The sequence below is a fragment of the Sebastes fasciatus genome, chromosome 13, assembly GCF_043250625.1.
Source record: "Sebastes fasciatus isolate fSebFas1 chromosome 13, fSebFas1.pri, whole genome shotgun sequence".
NCBI classification, from domain to species: Eukaryota; Metazoa; Chordata; class Actinopteri; order Perciformes; family Sebastidae; genus Sebastes; species Sebastes fasciatus.
Window position 1 is genome coordinate 29,878,031 of NC_133807.1, and position 20,330 is coordinate 29,898,360.

General features: G+C 38.8%; 2 protein-coding genes across 7 annotated transcripts in view; one reads left to right on the plus strand and one right to left on the minus strand.

Moving 5' to 3' along the window:
• arhgap17b (Rho GTPase activating protein 17b) overlaps positions 1-5,610 on the plus strand; it is a 31,629-nt gene extending 26,019 nt beyond the window's left edge. For 2 of the 5 annotated variants that reach the window (XM_074656781.1, XM_074656784.1), the window contains 3 exons: positions 118-528; positions 2,642-2,693; positions 4,404-5,610. In XM_074656781.1, coding sequence (XP_074512882.1) covers positions 118-528; positions 2,642-2,649 — 419 coding nt within the window. In that variant the 3' untranslated portion in view covers positions 2,650-2,693; positions 4,404-5,610. The remainder of the gene's footprint in view (positions 1-117; positions 529-2,641; positions 2,694-4,403) is intronic. The other 3 variants (XM_074656780.1, XM_074656783.1, XM_074656782.1) reach the window with 2 other exon arrangements.
• On the minus strand, positions 2,337-20,206 carry slc5a11 (solute carrier family 5 member 11). Of its 2 annotated transcripts, none has more exons than XM_074656785.1 (17): positions 20,073-20,206; positions 18,597-18,743; positions 18,312-18,383; positions 17,742-17,846; positions 17,054-17,113; positions 16,502-16,606; positions 16,273-16,378; positions 15,687-15,767; positions 15,392-15,597; positions 12,852-12,987; positions 11,347-11,454; positions 11,085-11,235; positions 9,699-9,867; positions 9,227-9,442; positions 7,540-7,687; positions 7,193-7,428; positions 2,337-4,558 (listed from the first exon to the last, which is right to left on the minus strand). In XM_074656785.1, the coding sequence occupies exons 2-16, from the start codon at positions 18,741-18,743 to the stop codon at positions 7,196-7,198; spliced, it is 2,043 nt and encodes a 680-aa protein (XP_074512886.1). In that variant the 5' UTR covers positions 20,073-20,206; the 3' UTR covers positions 2,337-4,558; positions 7,193-7,195. The 2 variants fall into 2 exon arrangements, with proteins under 2 accessions (XP_074512886.1, XP_074512887.1); XM_074656786.1 differs by having other exon boundaries at positions 7,189-7,428.
• Positions 20,207-20,330: the final 124 nt, after the last annotated feature.

A 20,330-nucleotide genomic window follows, 5' to 3' on the forward strand; every position in this document is an offset into this window, starting at 1 on the left:
CGACAAACTAATTGTTTAGAGATTTTGAGCTTTCTGTTTGAAAAAAATGAATTGAGCCAAAGCGAAAAACTGTAACATCATCAATATATCATGTAATAATGACGTTTTCCCCCGAAGGCACCAAGAAGCAGGCCCCAGCCCCGCCCAAACAGTACAGCCCCTTCGCCTCCCAGCCCAGCAACACCCAGACACCCGGCTCCCCTCATCACCCACCCATCACCCCCCGACGCCACCCCAGCAAAGACAGCCTAATCCACGCCCCGAGCCACCCGCCCCCGCAGCCCCCTCAAGCAGCCCACCAGGCCCAGGGCGAGTCGGAGCACTCTCCCCCCAGCACTCCCACCCCTCCCGACACTCCGCCTCATGACGGGCCGCACTCCAACCCGCTGTCTTTCTACCCCTCTGGATCTCTCCCTCGCCCCTCCAGGCCGGCACCCAAGCCACGGCCCCGACCCAGCATGGCGCCGCCTCCGCAACCTGCAGCAAATGACAACGGCATCGTCGGCTCCGCCTCCAAGATCATAACAGGTAAACAGTCTTTTCCCTGCGCCTCACAAATCCTGTCTTTTAATATAACATCTAGGAAACAGTGTGCAGTATCGTGATATTTAAATATTATCAGCAATGCATAAAAAGAAAACTGTAGTTAAAGGGATAGTTTGAGTGTTTTGAAGTGAGGTTGTAAGAGGTACTTCTCCATAGTCGGTGTATTACCTACAGTAGATGACGGTCAGCACGCCACCAGTTTGGAGAAGCAGACAGGAGTTACTGCTCAGAAGCAAAGCAATGTACTGCTGTGGACGGGGGCAGCAGAATTACGTATTTTAGCCACCTAAAAGAAAGATGTGTACGCTATAATATATATTACCATGACAAAAATCACCAGTACATTTGAAATATTAGTGTTCAAAACATTTCATATATAAAAAAACAAGTATAGGAGTGCCATATTTACGGTTTCTAAGAGTGATAACTTTTTCCAAATCAAATGTTATTGTCAGAAAAGCATTTCTAAGTCTCAGATATTGTATCTAGATGGATACAACGGCTTCAGTTCCCCGTCTGAAAGTGTACAAAACTTGATTATTTTTTTAGGTGGGCCTCTCATTTATGTCGCTAAATACGTTTTGCTGACGGCCCCGTCCACAGCAGTACATTGCTTTGCTTTTGTGCGGTAACTCTTGTCTGATTCTCCAAACTAGGGGATGCCCTCTACTGTAGGTAATACACTGACTATGGATAAGTACCTCATACAACCCCACTTCAAAACACCCAAACTATCCCTTTTAAGAATCAGATTTCAATAGATAAAGATGCACCAGGCAGCACAAATCAAGAAAGGGTGCTGTTTTTGTGCAGAACATGTGAACTGAATGTGATAGAAACTCATCTAGCTCCAAATAGAGCAGGACTGTTGATCTGACCACTTCTGTGGTGCCCTGATCAGACAGGAAGAAGTTTTTAGATCGCAACTAAAAGTAGCATAACCAAAACTTAATATATACTCCATTACAAGTAAAAGTGATGTATTCAAAATCAATCAATCAAAATTATTTTATGAGTAAAATGTACTTTAAGTATCAAAAGTGAAAGTCTTCTTTATGGGAAAGGCTCCTGTTTCATGTTTAAGCACCATTTTAATGTAGCTGGTCGGCTAATTAATTGCTTCATTTACTGTTGAGTTGTTTAACCTTTTAGTAGTTTGCAGATTATTATTATTATATAAAATTATGACAAAGTATCTATAGCTGTAAAATAAATGTAGTGGAGAAAAAAGTACAATATTTGACAGGGGTGAAGGAAGTACTCAGATCTTTTACTTACTTAAGTAAATACAGCAATACTACTGTGTAGAAATACTCAACAAGTTACAAATAAAAGTCCTTCATTAAAATTTGTATTTAAGTAAAGGTACATCAAAGTATTAGCATCAAAATATACTTAAAGTACTAAAAGTAAATGTACTCATTATGCAGAATAATATATATTATATAATTGGATAATAATTATTGATGCATTAATGTGTTCATCACTTTAATGTTGCAGCTGATGAAAGTGGAGCTAATTTTAATTACTTTATATAATCATTTATTGGTTGGTCATATTTTTTATTATCAGTCTGAATCTGCAAAGTAACTAGTCACTAAAGTTGTCAGATAAATGTGGTGGAGTATGACCTACAATGTTTGCCTCTTAATTGTAGTAGAGAAGTGTAAAGTAACATAAAATGGAGATACTCAAGTAAAATATCTCAAAATTATACTTAAAAACAGTACTTTAGAAAATGTATATTCCACCATTGAAGACAGCCAAAATAAAGGAGTTTACTCTCTATGCAACTGTTGCAGCATTTTAATGTATAATATGTATGTATTAATAACCACAGTACATGATGAAAGTACATAAAACATCAACATGAGCACGTCTTTGGTGATGTTTAACATTCTTCTTGACTGAAATCACTCGTTGGTCGTCCGCTGATACTGTGTTCAGTATTAGAGTGATTTCAGCCTCCTCTCGGGGCATTGCTGTATTTAGCTTTCTGGCTTTTGGTTTCACTGTGTGTCATAGTTCCTCACACTCTAAATGTAAACTGTGGTGATCTGACAAATGCATGACAGGAAATGTGTAAATATTACAGATGTCTGAGCTGCTGGTCTGCCTGTAAGATGAGCTTTGCAAGGCAGGTAATGGTAAGGATCTGACTGGCTGATGTGTTTTAGCGTTGCTTCTGTGTTCAACTGCATGTGTGTGTTGCTGTGCACATACTGTATACATATACATTAATGTATATTAGTATGCATTTGTCCTGCACTTTAACCCTGCTGCACAGCTAAACTAACATACTTGTGACTCCCACTCCATCCCCGACGCTGAGGTTGGATGGCTTTTGCCTGCTAACAGTTTTCTGTGATAACTAACCCGCCCCTAAACAACACTAAACCTATTTTAAACTGAGCGTGTGCTGCTATTCTGGACAGATCTATGGAGAAAATTTGTCCGATAACTGCCTCCACCTCTAAACGGTACTTAACTGGTACTTTAATTTTAATATTGACTAGACTTAAAGGGTATCTTCGTCATTTTTCAACCCTGTTTTCCCATGTTTTTGTGTCTGACTAATCACGACAACAATTTGTGAAACTGGTCCAGTACTGAGGGAGAACGCTGTAGACGGCAGTTGCTCACGGGCTGCAATATGGTGCTATTGGGGAAAGTTGGCACCGTCATTTATTTCCATTAAAAGTGCTTATTACATGGCTTTGTTGAATACACGATTCTGATTGGTCAATCACGGGGTTCTACGGTCTGTTATTTCTTCATAGCAGACCGTTGCTATGTATAACAGACCGTTGCTATGGGCGCAGGTCTGATGTCAGACTCTGGAGGACCATTTTTATGTCAAATTATTGATTTCCTAAGTAAGTAGCCGTGTAATAAGTGGGATAATGTACAGCTAGCGGGTCATTATTGTGGAATAAACACCGACGGGGCGATATGGTGGACTATTTCACTTTTTCAGTCCCGATAGCTGGGCTTTAGGTATCAGCCGATACCGAATCAACCTGATACCAGTGTTTAATCAATGAGCTGTATGCCTCACTGTGTGGACGTGACTGGTATCATTCTATTATGTGTAAGGCAACATCAGGCTCGACTATAGTATATAAACATAGCACTGAATTTAATAGAACAGCCCCATTGTCACCGACATCCATTCCAGTATCGGTGCGTCCCTAGTTTATATACTAAAGTATAGACTGGAATTTTAATTCCTGTTTAGATTTTGACCAATTTGTTGCTGCATTAAAAAATAATTCCTGTTAATTTTGAAGATTTTTTTTTATTATTTTATTTATTTTAATAATAAATAATTCAGTAAATTTATATCTACGTATTTATTTGTTACATTTTGTTTTACAAAGTTAGAAAAGCGATGTTTAAGTCAAAGCCCGATGTTTCCTTACACATAAGAGAATGATCCCAGTCACTTCCACACAGTGAGGCATACAGCTTATTAATTAAACACTGGTATCGGATCAGTACTCGGTATTGATCGATACCCAAAGCCCAGGTATCTGTATCGGGACTGAAATAGTAGGATCTGTACATCCTTAATTGACGCTGCTCACTTGCCCTCACATCATGTGTCACAGCGTTCTCCCTCAATACTGGACCAAGTTCAGAAATTGTTGTCGCTATTGGACACAGAAACATGGGAAAACTACAGATGTTACACTTTAATATAAAGATCAATCCTTGGTGTCTTACTGAGTATGCAAAGGTGGCGTGTGCGCTCCCCAGTTTGAAACCACGTGTGTGTGCTTGAGCTCAACTTCAAGGCGTGTCTATAAAGTGTTTTTTATTTTGCTGATCCGTCCCCCTTTAACTGTCCCGCACAGATGGAACCCTGTTCCTAAAGGGGCTTGGACGAGCCCTCATCCCGGAGGTGATTGCGGACCAACAAGGGGAGAGCTCTGCTGGTCAAGAGCCCGTCGCCGCCACCGCCACCACAGACCCGTCCCTAGACCCTCAGATCCAGACGGAGTTCACCGCTCTGTGAAAAAAAAAACAGAGGCATCACAGTCATTGAAATCCTCCGGGTCCACGCAACAGATTTGAGTGTTTAGAATCAAATATCAGAGAAGGTAAAAACGCATCAGCTCCTCACACTCCACGCACATGATGCCAGACTGCCTTTTCTTCTGTTTCTGCTGAGACTCAAACCAGAAACCTCAAAACTCCTGGTCCAGCTATTAGACTTCATATCAAACTCCCTTTGTTCTATATACTGCTGGGTATTTTAAGATTGGACTGCAGAGCCGTGCTTAGCCTGGAGGCTAATGGGACTTAAATATATTATATAACCTGAGCACATAGCAGCTGAACTCAACGGGTGCTAAGCTTTTGTTTTTTAAATCTTGCTATTTTTGGAAATCTGTGAATCTGGTTTTAACACCACATATACTCAACAACTAGTATTTTTTTAATTCAGCAGAGTTGTGTGGAGATATATCGGAGTGTTAGCCAGCCGCTGATGATCTAAATGCAACGTTCAGCTTGTGTAAAGGACCAAAGAAACGGGCCAAAAGGTAATTTAATGAGAATTTCAGAGCTGCTCGGCTTCTATTGTGGTTGTTAATGACCAAATATTTTGTGCAATATAAAGTGCAGTTGTCTTCCAGTGGCGTCCTCTCCACAGCCATGCTGTAAGTTTTTGGTATTTCAGGTAGTTTTCCTTCTAGTAATCCAGTGGGGTAGATTTTTTATTTTGTTTTCAATCTGAATTTTAGTTGATTCCAAATGGCTTTAAAGCTCAAATATTAGCTTTTATCATTAAAAGGGATTTTTTCTAACAGATTTATTGTGATAAATGTATTTTTAATAGCTTGTAACTGATCACTCAAAGCTACGACCAAATACAGCCAAATTCTTCTTTGTGTATATTTTTTTTTACTACGGCTGACGAGTTTTACCTTGTTGGGGGTGGTTTTTTTCAGCTCTTTGATTATGTTTTTTTTTTTTTATTTCTTCTCAGCATTTTTATGTTGGCTTTTCTGCACATAATGCATCAATAATCTTGGTAATTAAAGGTTGTTCAACATTTTACAGTGTTGTCAGCTTCTTTTTCATCGGTTTTGTCAAAATTGTTCCTCAAACAAAAGACTTTGCCTGTCAGTCATATTATTCAGCTGTAATTAATTTACAAGACAGGATATGTGGAGCTTTTATCGGCAACACTTCATTTTACAGGTCTGCAAATTTCATGGTAATTAGGTGATAATTAGCAAGTAACATATTTGAAATTTCTTTGGAATTACTGCCAAATTACCCCAATATTTACCTAACAAAAAATTACTTTATTATAAACATTTAATAATGATATGCTGAAATAGCATATAATGGTTAAAATAGGGCCCTTAGGCTCGATAAGCGGCTGTGCACTGCTCTTCTTCGAAGGTGGAAAACTAATAGAAGACACTTCTGATCAGGCACAAATTTCAAATAGGTTACTTGCTAATCATCATCTAATTACCATGAAATTTGCAGACCTGTAGTGTTACTTAGTGTTTATTATCAAAATATTTGACATAAGCATTCTTTCAGGCTTTTTCAATGTTTGTAAAATTGTACTACAAATGAAATGGATTTCTGCATTAATCTATTTTACAAGTTAAACATGACAAGCAACTGTGTTTTGAGGGAAATAGCAGCAATACATCATCCAGAGTAGTCTCGAGTGACCACGCCCCCTTTTGGGGGAAAACAATCCGGTGTCCCTCATAGACGGTAAGAGGAAGTTGAAACAAACTTCTACTTTAAACAAACCACTAACAGTAATAACACTATGCTGAAGAGTTGCTGTGTAGTTCGTTGCACCAACAATAAATGTAAAAACGCTGATCTCCGATTTGTTCCCCTACCGTGTCCTAAAAAAGATATAAAAGAGGGGCTTTGTGGCTCCAAGCTATAGACCAGACCAGCATGGCGTCATCGCCGACGCTGCGCTCCCCGAAACTGAGATTTGAGGCTCATACGATACGTGAATATTCACTGTCAGTGTGGAAAAATCACTAAATGATGCTGGTGACAGTGACTAGCATGGCTAGCTAACGTTGAGTGGGAGGCTGCTGCAGTAATACAGTCATACATTAACGTTATAGCAGCATCAGACTGTCGTCTCCAACTAAATCTCAGCCTGTAGATCAAACAGTTGGCTATTAACACGTTGGTTATTTACAGACATCACCTAGCCTAACAGGATTCAATCAAATATGTAGAGATGCAATATCCGGCCACTGTCGGACGGGTGAAGACTGAAGGGACACGGCGTCAACCTTCATTTATTTAGGTATCGCGAACGCTCAGGTTCAGGCAAGGTTGCAAAATAAGTATAAGACGTCGTAGATGGATGTGTATAAAACAAACTTTGTATAACAAGAGATGAATGCATACGAATTTGCCATAATTACAATCTAAACACGCGTCGAATTGCATTGAAGTCTATGGGCTCTTCAGTTTTCCATCCCTCAAAAAGGGGCGCGGTCTTGACTTTTTTGCGAAGTACCCGTATGTGTCGGTCTGATGTATACCTCAATTTACTGTTTTAGGACCAAAACAAGAAGAAAGTGAAACTATCTGTACACAGCCTTTTAGCCACCACGTGTCCATAGAGAGTGTCATGACCTGCCTGTCAGCCCCAGTAGCCGATGATGAAGGCAGCTACGGAGAGGCAGATGAGGAGGTTGGCGTTAACGATGAGTCGTAGTCGTGGCTTTTCCTCCAGAGAACAGATATCGTGTTCAGGTGCAGGAAGCGTCGCAGGATCATCGTCTCCCTCCTTCCTCCTCTCCATCCCACACAGCCAGTAGAGGGCAGACATCAGCCTGGACTGGCTCTGGACGCTGGATACCGAGGACGAAGAGTCTGTAGGGAGAGAGAGAACAATGAATATAGTGGAGAGGGCGCGTTCACTGGAAAGACTGACTGATTGATGGTCAAATGGAAAAGTGTAATGCGGGACACGCAGAGACGCACCTTTCCTGTGGTGACATGCTTTTCCGTCGCTGCTGTCCTGCTCTCTTCCTGTGACTCCGGTCTCATCCGTCTGACTAGTGATCAACTCCGAGCTCTTAGTGCTCGGCTCCACCGGGTCAAACCTGGTGAACCAGGTGAGGCGACTAATCTGTTCAAAGAGAGACATGCAAAATGTTAACTTCCAAAGATCTAAAAAATCGGATTTATTCTCCTGTATTCAGTATATCTGCACACCTAAATCTGTTCATACTGCAAGACAAAAGCAAAATAGGCCGACATGTTTTTATAAATTAGGTCACAGTTTTAAATCAGTGTACTGTAAACTAATATCTGTTTTCCTTAAAGGTAACCTGAGGTGTTATTGACCCCTAGTGGTGCTACAGAGCGATGTTATAATGAACAGTAATACTCATACTATCATACTATTCAGTATGCCAGAAAAAAGATTAAGGGTGTGTTTTTCTTTTAGTACATACTGCAGCTGCCCTTACAAAGTACGTAATGTTGCAGGCAGTATGCATACAATTGGGACATACAGTACTACTTAGTCATAAGATTGCATCTTGAACTTTGACCCTCTTGCTCATACTGTATATCCGCTGAGCAGAGGATTGTGGGTCAGAATATCCAGAAAATCATGCTGACTTTCATGCTGAAAAATGCGGCCAGATGTAGTACAGAACATCCTGGTATTTTTGGCATACTGCATTTGACATAATAATTTTTTTTCTGTCATAATAAAGTATGGTAGTATGGGTATTGGAAAGCACAGTGCGTATGACCCGATACATAGTAAGTCAAATGCAGTATGCCAAAAATACCAGGATGTCCTACTACATCTGTTCGCATTTTGCAGTATGAAAGCCATCATGCTTTTCTGGCTATTCTGACCCACAATCCTCTGCACAGTGGATATATGAGCAAGAGGGTCAAAGCTCAAGACTCAATTGTATGCATACCGCATGCAACAATACATACTTTGTAAGGGCAGCTGCAGTATGTAGAAGAAAAAGTATTTGATTTGGAAGGTAGGTGTAGTATCTTGTGTAGCAACGGGCCAGAGAAAGAGAAGACGACTGCAAACAGATTTTTTTCTATTGAAGAAAAAGTCTTTTATGTATTTAGTATGAAAGTTAACGTTTGTTTTAACGCCACTAATTTCTTTAAAGCATTAAGGCAATCGATCTTTTGGAGGTTGTAGTGGAATCGGCTTGTCGTAAAGGAGATTAAATAACGCTCAAAACTTTGTGTTAATTGATTTCCAATAATAAATATATACATACATTAGCATAAAGCAGCATATTTGTCCACTCCCGTGTTGATTACAGTATTAAATACTTGACAAATCTCCTTTAAAAACACATTTTGAGCTGATGTAAAATGTGTGATTAATTTGTGATTAATCATGATTAACTACGGACAATCATACGATTTATCACGACTAAATATTTGAATCAATTGACAGCCTTAGTATTTAGTTATGCAAACAATGTTTTTGGTGAGGAATGCTGAATCTAAACATATTGATTTGCTTACAATGAAAACTCAAAAATCTGAATCTGTGGCCCAAGAAGACGTCTTTCTGTACCTCGTCAAAATCAATATGAGTGCAAAATAATTAAATTAAATAATACAGAAAATAGCCTGACAACTGAAATATTAGATGTGACTGAGGGGCTTCACTCACCTGCTCCGGTTTGGGCTCCTCCGTCGCCAGGCTGACTACGACCACCACAACCAGGGTGATGAAGGACAGCAACGTGGAGAAGTACAGGTAATGGACGTATTTCAGCACCCCGGGCCGGTCGTCCTCCTCGTAGCACAGGGGCGCAGGGTAAATGAAGTCCAACAACATGCGGATGCAGCCCGCCGACAGGCCGACAGCCAGGCCCCAGAATGCACCCTGATGTATAGAGGAAGGATCACACACACACACACACATGCATTTATCTACGGTTGTTTCAGTGCAGCTTTCATCATCCAAAGAGTAACAGGTCTGAAGACGCAGAGATTTCTCACATTTTGCCTCATAAATATGAACGTATTATGTGTTGAATATGCCCTAACAGCATTTTTTGTTCCTCGTCTCAATGAATACATAATATGCTTGATAAAAGATGATTTGATCAGAGACGCAACCTGAGGCGGTACCACCTTACCTTCTCATTAGTCCTCTTCCAGAAGCAGCCCATGATGAAGATGATGGAGACCGGGGGCTGCAGGTAGGTGCTGATGGACTGGATGTAGATGAAAAGCTGCCCACCCTGACTGGCCTGGACGACAGGAATCCACAGCACCGACACCACAACCAGCACGAGCACAAACACCCTGCAGCACACACATAGAAACAACATCGGTGATATTTTAACGCCAAATAATTCAGCTCAGTTCTGCAAAGACGCGGTATGTTGAAGATTTGAGTGCATGTTGGCTAGAAAGGAAAATCTGGTAAAGTCATTACTTAGGAATATGTGGAAAGAGGGGTTGTGGTTTGGCTGAGCATGACAGAAAGAAAGTAATATTTTAATATGCAATGTGGTGGATGATTTCATCCAAAGTGCATTATAATGCCATACGTGGTTTATACTTTAATTGTAGATGATCCGAGTGGGAGTGAAATATTGTACACAATGTATAAGCCTTTAACCTTTAAGGCCTCAGTGGAAGACGCGGACAGCTATGGAGGACCACAAGTCACGTAAATAGTAATTTAGCTGATTAAAAACTAATTGTACAATAAATGTGTTTACCAATTGATTAATAAATCTATGAATAAATAAAAATTACAAAGAATTTTATTATTCAACATTTTAATGGGCAATAAAAAGAAGTATGAAAATAATTTACAAATGAATTATTAATCCATCAATAAATAGTTCAAATTAAAAAGTGATTAACAAAAACACCATAAAACTATTTCAAAATGCAGTTTAAAAATAAATAAATAACTGGATTGATGAATTGAATTAAGAATACAGGTTTTAATCAGGCATTAAAAAAGGCAACTTCTTTTCCCAATTGCATTTCACTGCTTTCCCTCGCCTTTTTAAATGCCTGATTAAAACCAGTATTCTTAATTCAATGTGTGAATCCAGTTATTTATTTCTCTTGTTAAACTGCATTTTTAAATAGTTTTATATATTTTTTTTGTAAATCCCTTTTTAATTTGAACTATTTATTGATGGATTAATAATTCATTTGTAAATTATTTTCATAATTCTTTTTTTCCGATTAAAATGTAAAATAATAAAATACTTTGTAATTTTGTCCATTTATTCATAGATTAATACATTAATTTGCAAACATTTATTAATGCCTATATTTATTGTACAATTAGTAATTAATCAATTAAATGCTCTATTACTATTTACGTGAGTCTTGTGGTCCTCCATAGGCAGCAGGTCGGCCTTTGAAAGTGTTCCTCAGAAAACTTTAACATGTTAAAACATGTTATTGTTGTAGGCTTAAACCAGTATACAGCATACATCCCTGTAACCAGGACCATATTTTGGGTCATGCCTGCTTGTCCAGACGCGGTCACATACCTGCCCACGATCATAAGTTCCCACTCGGATGCACGGGACCGGAAAGTCTTCCATATGTCCATGGTGAAAATGGTGCTGGCGCTGTTGAAGATGGAGGTCAGGGAGGACATGAGGGCAGCAATCATTACCGCCATCATCAAACCTCGCAGCCCTGGGAAGTAAAACACACAGAAATTGGCATAAAATAGACTGTAAGTACATATATATATATAGAGAGAGAGAGAGCAAAAGTCAGTACAGGAGGTGTAACCATTGATCTCACCTGCAGGCAGCAGCTCCATGACCAGTCTGACATAGGCGGTGTCTGAACAACCCACTGGGTTGCCACAAATCTGTTCACACAACTCAGGGTCTGCGCACGCCACGTCATCTACACAACAACATTCAATCAATCAAACACATTTGCAAAACACCTGCTATGTCTGCACAAATAATCAAATTTTGGCTTCCCACAATTAAATGAACATGATCGCCTACAATATTGACCTTTTAAAATGTGTGTTCTGCTCATAGAAAACTGCTGCAGATCAAATCAAGCGCTTCCTAAACTAACAGTCAGCAACCAACAAGAGCAAAGTTCTTCATAGATCTAGCTTTTTAATTTTGCTCTCAGAGTGCACCAGATTGATGTCATAACTTTGAAATGTAGACTACACAATTTAGTATTCCTGTATTTTTTCATATCGCAGAAAAGAAATATTACAATGTTTTTTCCAACATTGTGCAGCACCAATTTGTACATTAGCAGGAATTTTATTTTTATATTTTTATTTTAGAGATGCATAAAACCAGAGTCAAATTCCTTGTACGTATGTACTTGGCAAATAAACCTGATTCTGAAAGCAGTGTTTATTTAAATGTGAAAGTGCAATAAAAATATTTTGTCACTAAAATCAAGCTGGTATGAGAAAAATAAAGTATTTTTTAACATTAAATCATGTAAACATGTTCTAGTAGAAAACAAAAATACAAGTATGCTCCTGAAAATAAGCATAATACTGTAGGTCCTCTTTGAACATTAAAACTCTGAAAAAAAAGATCTGAAAAATGTCTGAAAAAAAAGTCTGAAAAAAAAGATCTGAAAAATGTCTGAAAAAAAAGTCTGAAAAAAAAGATCTGAAAAATGTCGGACAAAAAAAGTCTGAAAAAAAGATCTGAAAAATGTCTGAAAAAAAAGTCTGAAAAAAAAGATCGGAAAAATGTCGGACAAAAAAAAGTCTGAAAAAAAAGATCAGAAAAATGTCTGAAAAAAAAGTCTGAAAAAAAAGATCTGAAAAATGTCTGAAAAAAAGATCCAAATAAAAAGATACGAAAAATGTCGGACAAAAAAAGTCTGAAAAAAAAAGAATACGAAAAATGTCCAAAGAAAAAGATCGGAAAAATAAGATCGGAAAAACCCCCCGGAAAATGTCGGACAAAAAAAGTCTGAAAAAATATTTTTTGTTCAACTTTTTATTGCATGAAATGTATTTATGGTGTTGTCACTATGGCACACCAAAGACGATAGTTAGTGTTTATTTACTGTTAAAATAACTTAAAATAATTCAAAAAAGATTTGACTTTTAAACATTTTTTTAACAAATACATATTTAAGAGACCCATGCTAATTTATAGAAATATCATTAGGTCTCATGCATAGCTCATTTGATGATGGTTTTATGAATCATTTACCAAAAAGTGGCCTATTTTACCTGACTCCACCCCTAGTCTCACAATAAGCACATTTTCCGAGCTGCTGGCTTGATGAATTAAAATGTCATACTGTACCTGTGTAAAGTATCCTGCTGATCATGCCAGGCAGCATGATGATGAAGAAAGGCAGAACCTTTAGATAAGCAGCCATGAGTGAGCCTCCTTTAGCGTGGGTTAAGGTCTTAGCAGCCAGGGATCGCTGCACGATCACCTGCAGAGAATCACAGACTCAGTTACCTCCCAGAGACTGCTGTGAAAGCTGTAATACTTTATAACATGGCGTTTATTTACCAATCCATCTGTGTCCCGTCACTTCTAATAACTTTTAATTTCTCGGTTGAGACATAAACAGCCCACAATGTTCTTTGATACACACACACACACACACACACTCCTCAGAGCTCAGTCAAAAACAGTTTGTTTCTCCTAATCAGCAGCACCTGAGGTCACTGGCATGAGGCCTGTATGAGCTACCTGAGGTCAGCCTCTGCCTACACCACACACACCCCCTAGTGCTTGGATGCATATTACACCTTACACACATAAAATACCACAAATCCAAAGCACACTGGAGCACACGGATTTCAACTTTATTAGAAGACTGACGTTTCGACGCCAACTGCGTCTTCATCAGTGTATGCCTGTTTACCCTGCCTACATGCAGCTTATTGTTCCCTCCTCATTTTTTCCAGCCTATGCTGAATCAGTTCCCAACTAGGGGAGGGTATTTAAGAGAATGTGAGTCTCAGATCGGTTTGACTCTGATGGCGTCGAAACGTTAGTCTTCTAATAAAGTTTACTGCCTTAAATCTGTGTGCTCCAATGTGCTTTGGACCTGCTCTCTGACGTCTCTCCAGTTACAAGATTGCCCTTTTATGTGAGCACCAGACAGGCCTTCTGGTCCTTGTGAGGCGGTTGAAGCACATTTAACCTCCTCTCTTAAAAAATACCACAAATAAAACACATTGCTCCTACAGTAATTAAGATATGCAGCAGCATGTAAGTACATTTTATAGTGGCCCATAGGATCTGAATGGATAAGGAGATCACACAGCGTGCAGGTATCAAAGGTTAAAGGTTTTTATGTGCACGAATACAGATAAAAGTGCCGAACCGAGAAGACAGGAAATGCTCATTAAAACGTCTCATGTCTTCTCACGTTTGGGCTGCATAGTTTTAACTATCACCATCACTCTGATATTGTATAAAAGGAATTTTTAACCTCTCTGAGGAGCAAAACATGTCAAATTATCAAGATGGGGATTTTCAGATGAAAACGCTTTCATACTTAACTTCAGAGGAATTTTGTAGAGCAGAAAAAACAAGATGGAAAAACACTAAATTACAGTTTCATCTTTTATAAATGAAAGACCTGGTGACTTTTTAAAAGTAAAATTAATTAAAATGCATTTTTTATATGTATGTTGGCAACTCAGGGTCCCTATATGCCTCTAAGAGGCCTAACCCTATAAAGATCAGGGTTGTCAGCACATGATCAGAATCAGAAATACTTTTTGTTATTGATCTCCTGGGGGTAAATTGGGACGTTACAGTTGCACTTATATAAAAGCATAACGAAATATAAGAAAAATAGAAATAAAGGAGTATGTAACATGTACATTTTGTACATAATGTTACAATATATAACAGTATATGTAGAGAATAGTGTTGTCAAAAATATTGAAGGATCAATACATATCGATAGTGAATATTGTGTGAACACACACACACCGCTATTCATCTTTTAATAAAAATCAAAAATGTGATGCCTTCAATGTGTCAATTATTCCCCGTGGAACCAAAAATGGTATTGAATATTGATATTTTTCAAGGTATTGTATCAAAGTTAGAAATTCTGCTAGTAGAGAAATATAAAGAAATAAGAAATAAATATAAGAAATATGGACAAATATGTGCATCAGACACATGCAAGAATAGTATAAATAAGAATTAAATAAGAATATTTCTTGAAATGTACAGTATAAATGCAGTATTATTATTATTGCACAGTTGAACAGTTGAATTATTGAACAGTTTAATCCGTATTTCACATAAGAATAATAAGAAATTATGTGGTAGTAGCTGCTGATGGGTGAAATAAGTCAGCTTGTTCTCATTCCCAGGACGTCAATTACCAAGGCTTTGTCACGGCCGTCGGCGGTCAGTACTGCCGCACACAGCACCCTTAGCTCCGGTATAAGACACAGCGCGTCAATATTAAACGCTAAGAGAAAGTGTTGTGGTGACGTAGTTTAAACCTAATTATAGTGGTTTTGTTGCCTAATCCTAAAGTGACACCAAGAGTGACTATAGTAGTTTTGATGCCTAAAATAAAGTGCTGCCGCAAGAGGCGTGGTGACAAAGTGGCGGTATGTGACGAGTTGGGATGAAAACGTGTTGCATAAGTCAAAGGGCCAGTCTATTCACTAGTTTGATTATCTGTTGATCTAGTTTAAATTTAAAGAGAAATTAAGACAGCTTTTTGCATATCCTGATTTGTGATATCTGATTTTACTCTTTTGGACATTTTTACTCACGACAGTTTCTATTCTTTCATTTGCTCTTATTTGTGAGGAAAAGTGCTACACAAAGAGTTTTATTTTTTGTTACAGTACCTGATCAGAACACCAGTACCACATGGAGGGGATGGACATGCCGATGATGACCCCGGGCCACGGCAGGTCAGAGTTCACCGGGTCTCTGAATATGTGGAAGGAGTCCTCTCGAGGGATGCCACAGGTTGAGTTTGGCACACGTATCGAAGGGATGGCGTTGAGGTATCCGTCCATCAGAGCGTCCCAGCCTCCGACCTCCACAAAGCCTCAACAGGGGGGACAACAGAGGTCAGATAAACTGAAACATAACGTGCTGGTGATAAGAGGGTGTCGTGTGCAGTCAGATCTGACTTACTGAAGACCATGAGGGTGAGAGCGCCCGCCAGCATGATGACAGTTTGAGCAGCATCTGTGTAGATAACTGCAGCCAGACCGCCTACAGTAGGAAACAACACACAGCCAGTGACACACGGAACCAGCAGTAAACACTTTACCTCTTGTGGATCCAATGAGCCCAACTGTATTCATGTGTGATGATGTTAGTCCCCATAGGAGACATTTCATTGTAGTGAGACCATTTTTTTAAAACATGACCTCCCTGTATAAAATGACCTGTGGTGACCTCTAGGATAATCACAGCCTCATGAAACTTTACAGCCACAAACTACAGACCTAGAGCATTCAGAGGATGGATGGCTTTCCTAGCTAGATTGACAATAAGGGAGTTTCTGAGCAGTTTACACATCAGAAGTGCTCGCCATCCAATCGCTGAAAAATGCAATTCTTGCAGAAATCTCCAAAATGTCAAAAGTTTTTGATCCCAAATCACAGCATGGCTTTTTCTATGGTGTTCCTCAAGGTCTTGGTGTCTTAATGTGGTATTTTGGAGGGATTATTGACCCCCTAAAAAAGAGGAAAACCGGAGGAAGGAGAGAGGTCACCTGCTACAGTGTAGAGAGCAGTGATCGACAGCAGCAGCACCACAGCGAGGTAGATGTTCCATTGTAAGGCGAGCTGAATGAACAGAGCACCAGCGTACAAGTCCACCTGGCCAGAAACACACACACACACACACACACAGCGGGACACATGTGATGTAGATACAAGATAACACAAAACAGCTTTCAAATACAAATATACTGCAAATATACTGCATGAGAAAAATCATACCGATATCTTTGTAAAGATGTAAATAAATAAGGACAGGACAGCTATAAATAACTGAGTTCTTCTACCACCAAACCGCCTCTGCAAATATTCTGGCATGGTCATCACCTGCAGATGAAAGAGTTGATTAAAGAGATGATTAAATGAATAAAATAAAGCATGAGCACTACGGCTGGGCAATATATCAATATCGTGATATGAGACTAGATATCGTCTTAGACTTTGTATATCGTAATATGGCCTAAGCGTTGTCTTTTCCTGGTGTTAAAGGCTCCATTACAGTAAAATTATGTATTTTTCTGAACTTACCAGACTGTTCTAGCTGTTTTATTATTTGCCTTTACCCACTAAGTCATTATATCCACATTACTGATGACTATTTATCAAAGTTATCTCATTGTCTAAAATATTTTGTGAAAGCACAAATAGTCAACCCTGTAATATTTACATTGAGGTATTTGGTCATAAATATCACGCTATTTGATTTTCTCCATATCGCCCAGCCCTAATGAGCACACGTGTACATGTGTGATGTTTCAGGTGTAGACGTCTCACCCCAGCAGAGATATAAATGGGCAGGAAGAGCCACCCCAGCAGCAGCACCATCAGTAAGCCCTGTTGATCACCAAATAGGAACACTTTAAAAAACAGAAGTTCAACATATCAAACTTATTTTTACATCAGCACGTCTTAAAGGTACAAAGACTTGGCGACATCTAGTGGTGTTGTTGCAGATTGCAACCAAATGAGTACCTCTCCGCTCACTCCTCCCTTTCCAAGACAGCGGTAACGTGAGCCGCCAAGTGCAAAACCGTGGTAGCGCCGATCGCTCAGAGGCCGTCCTTACCATAATAACAGTACTTTAGGAGCAACGGAAGTCAGACGGCAGCTGGCGGTACCACGGTTTTAGCACTCTGCAGCTCACGTTACCACGGTTTTACAAGTGTGTCAGAGAACTACGGTGGTCTTCAGGTAACATAAAAACGTGAAAGTCTCTCTCTAGAGTCAGTGTTTGGTTTGTCCGTTCTGGGCTACTGTAGAAACATGGTGGACTCTGTGAAGAGGACCCGCTCCCTATGTAGATATGAAGGGCTCATTCTAAGCCAACGAAAACATTCTTAGTTTGAGGTGATTATACGATAATGAAAACATAGTTATGAACATTATATTCCAATTCTGCTAATAGATCCTCCGAAATGTTGCACTGTTCCTTTAAGAGCATAATATATATTAAATCTCTTACATTCCACTCGTATGTGATAGCCCCAATTCCCGCTGCAGCTCCTGACCCTGCCAGGCCGATGAAGTGTCCACTGCCAATGTTGCTGGCAAACAGCGAGGCACCCACCTAAATATAGATAAGAGACCCAGTATTAGGAGAGACTCGGTATTTCACTTTGAACTGAAGAACACTTTTGCCTCCATCTAACTTTTAAAGTGTTAAAATGCTCCTGAGTTCTACAGTTTCAATCAGTCTGACAGTCTAATTCTATGAATCAGCCTACCGTAATAACATACTGGCTAGGCTGGCTAACAACATCGTCTCTGAGCCCAACCATTGAGTACAAACTGTTGCCATCAAATGTCTTTTGTGCAGCAGTCAATCCAAAAATTAAATATGCAGCCCCATTGTGGATCAATACATACGGTGAATGGTCTTGAGTATACTGTCTGCAGTGATTGTAATGTTATGTTAAATGTATATTTCCTTGTTTGCTGTCTTTAATTTTGCAAATGGAGCTGCTGAGATGCAAGAAATATTGATCAGACAATAAAGTAATATAATCATCATGATCAGGTTTGTTTGACTCACCGGCCACCAGGTCATGTTCTTCCCAGCCAGGAAGTATCCGTCCACCGTGCTGCGCTTCGTCTTCCACATGGACTGGTAGGAAAACGAGAAACCTCTTAAAGATACAATGTTGATTCATAACGTCTGAGAAGACATCAAGATCCCCAAATAAGTGATGGGACGGCTCCATCAAGTACCAAAATGTGGCACCACACCATGGGGATACTTTAAAGTCATTGAATGGTTGTTGATAAAATGGTTGGTAAAGGTCTTAGAACAGAGACCTGTGTTTTTCTCCATACTTACCCAGAAGCCAACAGCCATGATCAGCAGAAAGTAGATGACCAGCACCACGATATCCACAGTATCCAGAGTTGATCTTCCCCCCGGAGAGGGCGACGGAGACGGGGGCATGCTGGTCCCTTGGCGGCCTTCTCTAAGGTCAAAGGCCATCTGGAATCAAAGATATGTTGTGATAGTGAGTATACAGTAATGAAATGTTAAGACTAGTAGTCTAGTAGTAGTTCCCAAAGTCATGACAAAAGTATGACTGTATAGTAACAAAACTAAGCACATGTACTTGTAGTTTGAGGTATTCTTTCCTTTTATATGCTACTCTCTACCTCTCCACCACGTCTATTTGACAGATATAGTTACTTTTCATGTACAGATTTGACAAAACCTGTAATGACTTTATTAAACATAATGCCTTGTTATTAATTGAAATGAAAAATAAGAGGACATTTTGTACTCAAAAGGCTTTAACTTTGGAAAATACTCACTCACTCACTCACTCACTCATTTGTCTAAGTTAGAATGAAGTGTTCTATTCACTTCAGATTAGGGCTCTCAAGATATCAGATATTCACTACACGATAATCGTGGCCAAAAGAAATAACGATAACGATATTATTGCAATCTATAGAAAATGGGAAAAATAAAAATATAATAATAATAATAATAATAATAATATCAGTAAAAATTAATCTTCAACTATGTTTATTGGGCGTTTTGTCTCTTTAATTATTGTAATTAATTAATTAATTGTTAACTGTTAGAGAGGTAGAGGGTCTGCAACCATAATAATAAAGCTATCAGTCAAATTAATTTTTAACTTTGTTTATTGGACGTTTTGTCTTTTTTTAATTACTGTAATAAATTAATTAATTGATTAAACTCAAAATACGAGTGTAGGGAGGTGGAGAGAGAGTCTGCAACCATAATAATAATAATAATAATAATAATAATAATAATAATGCTATCCGTCAAATTCATCTTTAACTTTGTTTATTGGGCATTTTGTCTCTTTTTAATTACTGTAATTAATTAATTAATCACACTCACATAACTGTACAAAAGAGAACAATTACACTAATGATAGTGAAAAGGCAACCAGATGAAGGCCCAACATCTGCCATCAACACAATGTCATTGTCAACTGAAATAAAACTCACACACTCTATCATAACTTTTCTAATCAATTTACACAATATTACAATTTGTCTGTTACTGGGGACATGATTATTAAACCTGCTGTACTGTTATTATAGGAAATGAACTCTTGACGAGTGGTACACAGCTAAATATTTAATTACAGACTTAGAAACAGCACTTCTATCAGCATGTGAAGACACAGATTTTGCACTTTAACACATCTGTGAAGCACTTAACATATAATACATACTGACGTTTTACAGCAATTCAGTAAACGTTACAACTCTACAAGTCTCTTACTATCTTCAGGCTGTGTATTGTATAGTATTATCTGGTAAATATACTCACTTTTCAGTAAGTTGTCACACTGTGTGTCCTGGAGCTGAGTTGTCTGGCCCAAACAACACAGCATGTCACCAATTGCACGAGGAAGCTCACGTTTGTCTCGAAGGTTTACTCCACTCCAAAAGATCAAACTCCACACGTACGACGAGGTTTAGTTAAAATGTAAATCATTTATTACTTAACAGAGCAATAAAGATGGCTGATGTGGCTGCCAATGGGAGATGTAAAAGATTAAAGAATGAGTTTTAAATTACGCAGAAG

Excerpts from the sequence above, each read along its gene's own strand:
- slc5a11 (XM_074656785.1), bottom strand. The coding sequence starts at position 18,743 with ATGGCCTTTGACCTTAGAGAAGGCCGCCAAGGGACCAGCATGCCCCCG. Across the intron at positions 15,768-16,272 it reads TGCTCTCTACACTGTAGCAG|GCGGTCTGGCTGCAGTTATC; the intron begins GTGACCTCTCTC and ends TTCCTACTGTAG. Across the intron at positions 7,429-7,539 it reads AGCATGTCACCACAGGAAAG|ACTCTTCGTCCTCGGTATCC; the intron begins GTGCGTCTCTGC and ends CTCTCCCTACAG.